We start from the raw sequence: 6,654 nt of genomic DNA, 5'->3' as shown, positions 1-6,654 counted from the left end.
GCATAAAAGTTTTGAACTTACGTCACATAAGTACATGTTCAAATCCGGAGTATTAACATTAGCACTTTAAATATTTTGTCACATTTGTAGCCGTAATGAATAGAAAGCGTCTCTTATTTGACGGTAGATTTTTACCAATATTTACATGATACAGATAAATACACGTACTCGGCTATGCATCATTTCCATTCACGACTTAACTAAAATATTGATGAAATAAACATGGTTTTACATTGACATTGAAAACCGTAGATTTCTGTTGTACGCAGTGATATTTATTTTGTGGTACTTATCGACTGAAAGTCTTAATTAAGCATAATTAATAGGTTTTAATCCATCATTAAAGACCCCTGTAGAAAAATGAAATGCCCAAAACACAATTAAAAGGACGATATGGTGCTGCGACCTGGAGTTATTTGGTTTATCTTCAAAGAAAAGGTCTTTTAAACTGTTTCCAACGGAAGATTATTCGAGAACTGACTCCTGCCTTTTTGTAAAATAAACAAATACATTCAACCTAAAATTCAAATAGATCCGTGGTTGTGGTTACACGTTACGAGTGTCATTTCCTTCGTCTTTGCCTTCCACGATGAAAATTGCATGTTCCATCATTCCAAAAGTTTACATTTTGTATTTATATATAATTCTGCCGTTTCTTGGATTCTGCCATAATAGGATATGAATTTCCTTGTGCGAAAGCGAAGCATTGTTCGATCAAGATGTAGTTATCAAATAACTAATACTGATCTTACCATTCTACTAGAGAGAAAATTTCAGTATTTACCAGAAAGAAGAAAATTAGTTTTAAGGCGGAATAAAAACCCAGAAACAAAATGTAACCTTCGGCAAGGACATTGAACGAGCATTAGATTAATAAATATAATTTCTATTCCGTCAGACATTCATATCAATTAGAGAGATAATGGATCATGTAAGTTCCCTTTAACAGAATATCGATCTCGGTCATTATCAAGAAAGAAAATACTTATAACTTATTAAACGTACGTTTCATCACCAGTACGATAGTTCTTACGATCGTTTTTATCACCTCGGATAATCAAAGATCCATTTTGCACATTTCTCTTGCTCACTCGACTAAACCAGCCTTCTTTACACCCACAGAATAAAGCTATCAATGTGTTTCTGAACGCCATACTCAAAGAGCAATACAATAAAAAGTTAAATGCTGAATTCACTGCAAGTAAAGAATCTGTGATTTCACGAATGCCTTTCACCAAACTACTCTCGTCCACATAACCAAATCCGAAAAATGTTGACATCACTGCATCAGGCGTTATACATACCACGAACACCACCATTATGATAATCAACATTAATGTTATCTTATTTCGTGATGATAGTTTCTTTCCCTTCACTCTTTCTTTCCGTAATTCATTTATTATCCGAACATTGAGATAAATGAGAACAATTAAAGGGATAATAGATCGTAACGAATTTTGTATCCATTGATAAGGTACCATGAATGTTGTATTAGCGCCCAATTCTGTTAAGGCGATTTGGTGACATGTTGTATTATGTTTAGCATCGTAGATCTCAGCTGGTTTGTAGCGGAACGCCGAGGGCAAAGACAATAAAATCATAACAACGAAAACAGCGATACACACTATCCTTGCCCTGTGAATTGTACAAAGTAGTTTGGCCTGTGTCGGATAACAAACACAAATGTATCTCTCCATCGCTACAGAGACGGTCAGCCACGCAGTAACGCAAACAGACATGTTAAATATATAATGTGCAAACGCATACAAACTGATCATCATTTTGCTCCCAGCGTTTGGATTGCCAATTGATATCACTAGCATTATGAAGTAGAGTAAATCATTTAATAACTTTAAAGTGTCTGAAACAGCTAAGGCGGAAAGATACACATTCGTGGATGTTGCCATATTCTTGTGACTGAGTATGACCAAGGCTAAAACGTTTCCGGTAATCCCTATGATACATAATACCGGATATATGATCATTCCTGTTACATATTGGGCTGAAAGATAAAAATGCTCATATTCATCACTACTGTTATGGATACAGATCCCTGGTTCCAGTCCATAATATGGAGAGTTTTTGTCCAGTGTTGACACATTTTGAAAGATAGTTATAAGGCTTTGATTTGGAAATATCTGGATATCGCCATCACTAAATGTCTCCATTCTTTTACAGATACATGTGCAATCTATTAAACTTAAAACTGCTCACATCTGCAAAAACAAAATATAGTTATTGAATTATGCAATATATTAATTATGATTGATTATAATTTATTATAAATTCTCAAGTATTTGCAAAATAATGGAAAGAGCTCAATTTTAAATAAGATGATCACATTTTATGATCAAAATCTGACGCACGGTTCTCATGCAAAAACATACCGTGGACGCATAGTCTAATTAAAGTTAGACCCAACTTTCGTTTCGTTTTTTTTATTAGTTTTTATTTAGTATATCCACTTGTCAGTAGGGTCAAACGACTGCAGTCATGGACATTAACCTTTTGATGACGTAACCTGATGACGTTTTCTTTAACCAATTAAATTTACCTTAAATTTAACACCCAATGAAAACACCATTCGATCGCGAAGGTGTAAATTTGATTGGTTAATGCAGGTTAGGTCAAAAGGTTACTTTGACGAATGTTCAAGACTCCGGTCGTTAGACCCTACTGCGAAGTGGCTATACTAAAAATAAAAACTGATAGATTGCGGTCACATTCAGGAGTTGGTAACATTTTTGCTTCTAGATAGATATTATCGCAATTAAGAAGCCATCGGCCAAAACAGCCTAATGGCGGCCAGGAAATTATTGGTTATTGCATTTCTAATGTATTCTCACATATCTCTAGACACATAATTCTCTATGTAATTATACGAAATGTGAAAAAAAACCTGCAAAGTGGAATACTTCCTTTGTAAATAATTGTAAAGACAGAATCTTATTTATTTCAGAAACATTCGTTCCAGACAACTCCCATCACGAGGAGATCAAGATATTCATATATACTATTTGCAGTGCAATCCTCTAGGTTAAATACAATTTATGCCAGATATGCATAAAAAATAGCTAATATCCTTAATATTACTATTTACAACAATGGTTTGCAGTACATACTATTACTACTCTCTATTGAATTCTGGTTAATTGCAAATTAATTGCACCATCAATTATATGACAACTAAATGTAAACGAAATTTTATTACCGGCGAGCTAAGTTGATACTTTAAACTAGGAAAGTGTTAAACAAAAAGGTTCTAATGTGCCAAAGTGATGGTTATAAATGACACTAAAGAAGAATGTAGGTTGTGATCATTACAGTAAATCTTGCACATGATACAATATAACAGTTCAGATAAGCCTCATTAAATGATCTACTGTCAACTTAAATAGAGTTATTACTTACGTCTATTTAACTTGGTAATATCGCGATTGACACAAAACTTGACGTTTTGAGAATTCTATAACAGTTCTACATACGTAAGGTGAATGAATATACATTTTCTGCGTCATTTTAATATATTTTCTGTTTCCTGACACAATTGTACTAATGCCTGTTTCATATTGCATCATAAGTATCAGAAATGTGATAAGTAGTCATCATTATGATAAAATACTAAAGGGAAACTGTTATAAAAGTTAAAAAGCACGACAGTTCTGTATATACAAAAAACTCTCGCCCAAAGAATGACAAAATTAAAGTTGTATAGTAGTGGACTCCTCGAAAGAGAAGTACTATTAGGTGTTTTGAAAAGAGTAAGCGTGATCTGCTTCGCCACTACTTTAAGGGTCAAAATTACAATTAGACCAGATCATTTCATGCCAGACCAAACAAATTAGCCGAATTACAAGAGGCAGAGTATTGTATTTATCAAAACGTTCTCGGTAACGACCATAAAATTCTCTACACTACTTTGTTTGTCTAGTAACTAGAAAGTTCTCATAAAGCCGTAATATTTCGGATCAGTTGTGAAATGTATACTCCATAAGCTGGTGATGTGGTGTGTAACTGCACATGAATAGAAATGGATGGAATGGATATAGTCGGACACAATGATTGTTGACAATTTCGTGAAGCAAATCCAAGAAGGATGCTTCAGTCTTAGAACAAAGATTTTTCAAGTTGGTTGATTAGGCATTATTTAGTTGGCACTGTGAATCAAAAAGCATACCCAGGACAATTGGCTTTATTTTAACAGACCGTAGGATAATGCAGCCTTCACAAAGGCGCAGATAACCCCGAACTAGGACAGCAGCAAATCCAATAGCAAAGTGAGTAAGATACCTCCAGAACGTCACACAATCACACCAGAACCGACACGAGGATGGCAACAAGATGCCACTATGAGAAAGTAAATGAAATAAGGGGAGTTTTACGTCCTAAGAATGCGCGTCATAATGAGTGGGACCTACGATGCGTTCGGATTTAGTCACGAAAGCTTCGCGTAATCTGCCGATGAAATATAATTTTCAGCCGATTAGTGGATCGTAGAATTGTTGTCAACAACCAACAAACACGGGAAAACCCATCGCTGATCGGATATCATCGGATATATTTCTGTACAGTCTTCACCGGCACCGTGTTCTCATCGTAATGTCAACGCACTTTAATACGGTGGATCCACGACGGCATTGCGAGGGCTTCGCATAGTCGCGTGGTCTTCCTAAATCGATTGGACAGCTGATGATACTACGAAGTAAAACAGAAGATGACACGATTTTTTTCTTTGCAATCACTCAAATTCCGCGTCACACTGTCCCAAAATTGACACCAGATGTCCAGTTATTTCGTGAGTGATGGTAAATTCATTGGCATGCCAAAAACAAAAAAAATCGGAGGGGCGTTGCGAAGGTTGAATTCGTGTATCGATTTTGTCCTTGCAATGCCATCTTGAAGGTATCTTGTCAAATCGTGACATCTTCGGATTTTCGTCCTTTTATCATCGGTGCCATCAGGCATTTTTCAACTCACGAAGAAAACACAAAGCTACCCGATTGACTCACAACTTAGTGAAGCCCTCGCAATGCAGTCGAAGATCCATCGTCACGATGAGACCACGGTGTCGGTGAAGACATTCGAATTTGAAATAATTTGAAATATTCAATGTGTTCTGCTCCCGATGATATTAGCAATGGATTTTTTCCCAGTTTGTTTCGTTGTTGCTAACTATTCTACAGTCGGCTGAAAGTTTAGGTCACGCGAAGCCTTCGTGACCAAATTCGAACTCATCGTACTCTCATTATGACGTGCCTTCTGCATAAACCCAATCAGGTGCGGAAAAATTAGGACGTAAAACTCCACTTATTTTATTTCATTTCTCGTTATGCGTCATATAGCCATGTGCTGTTCTGGTGTCAGTGTACTAACTTCGGCCTACGATTGGCTGCTATCTTCGCCCGAAATTCAACTTTCCGAATTCGTATGGCCATCTGGTGTCTATCTGGACAGTTTGAAGCCTGCATCACGAAAAAAACAAGAAGCTGTCAGATTGATTTAGGAAGATCACACTGTAACGCTCTCACAATGCCGTCCTGGATCGATCGTGGATCCATCATAATATTACGGTTCGATGACATCACGAAGGGAACACGGTGTCGGTGAAGACTGTCGAATTTGAAATAATTTTGATATGTACAGTGTGTTCTGCTCCCGATGATATCCTATCAGCAATGGATTTTTCCAAGTTAGATGGTTGTTGCTGACAATTCTATGGTCCGCTTCCACGTTTGTCTAAAAGTTTTATACTATTGGCAGGTCGCGAGAAGCCAGCTTCACCTACTTCGAACGCATCTTACTGTCTTAAATACGCGCCTTCTTCATAAGCCCAATCAGGTGCAGAAAATTAGGAATAAAACTGCACTTATTGTTCATTATGACGTGCTGTACGGACGCTATGTAGGTATCTTAGATTGGCTGCTGTCCTAGTTCGGGGCTACCTGCGCCAAAAACCCGACTTTCTGTATTCGTATGGTCACCCGGTGTCAGTATAAAATACACATCAGGAAATAGCTGCGGAGCCTAAAAAATTCAACCGGTGGTCATACGATGCATTAAGATGCCCTCTCGGATGGCCCGATTTATATACGATCAGGCATGAATTTTAATATTTCCTTCATCGTGTTTGCATTTGGTGTCAATTTCAGAACAACGTGACGCGGCCTCTTCGGTAGTCAATCAATATCCAAATCAGTAAAGCTTTCAACATGCGAGCAAATTCCACCATGACGCAGAGGGAGATAGACTAAAATTAATCCAGCGGCTCTAGATGTTGATTATAAAGAATAATTGATGATAACATCTGAAAATTAAATATCTATTTCACCTCAATGGAAAATTCATGATAAATTCATAGACCAGACAGTCAAAGGTTTAAAATAATTTATTGACATCGCTGCTTTAAATCCTCCAGAGTAATTCCATTTAGTAAATTTAAATTAAAATAGGTGTTCGTATTCATCTGCAGTGGTAAGATAAATTAATAGTTGAAATTAGAACACAAGTCTGATGCAACTCGACCAGAATTTAATATACATAACGTAGGTTGTAGACACAATAAACACCTTTTAATGTTTTTGTACAAATACGAGACTTGCATCAAGGAGTATGAATGGGGGAAAAGTTCACAATTTTATTCCCATTTCAGAATTT

General features: G+C 36.5%; 1 protein-coding gene across 1 annotated transcript; it reads right to left on the bottom strand.

Annotated features, from left to right (window-relative positions):
* Window positions 1–995: 995 nt before the first annotated feature.
* Window positions 996–2,168, bottom strand: LOTGIDRAFT_156959 (hypothetical protein; the record flags this gene model as incomplete). The annotated part of the gene is made up of 1 exon (XM_009048223.1): window positions 996–2,168. One exon carries the CDS (start codon window positions 2,166–2,168, stop codon window positions 996–998), a length of 1,173 nt encoding a protein of 390 aa, XP_009046471.1.
* Window positions 2,169–6,654: the final 4,486 nt, after the last annotated feature.

Source organism: Lottia gigantea (assembly GCF_000327385.1).
Source record: "Lottia gigantea unplaced genomic scaffold LOTGIsca_12, whole genome shotgun sequence".
Taxonomy (NCBI): domain Eukaryota; kingdom Metazoa; phylum Mollusca; class Gastropoda; family Lottiidae; genus Lottia; species Lottia gigantea.
The sequence above is the reverse complement of the archived record's forward strand: the minus strand, read 5'-3'. Positions and strand labels throughout refer to the sequence as shown.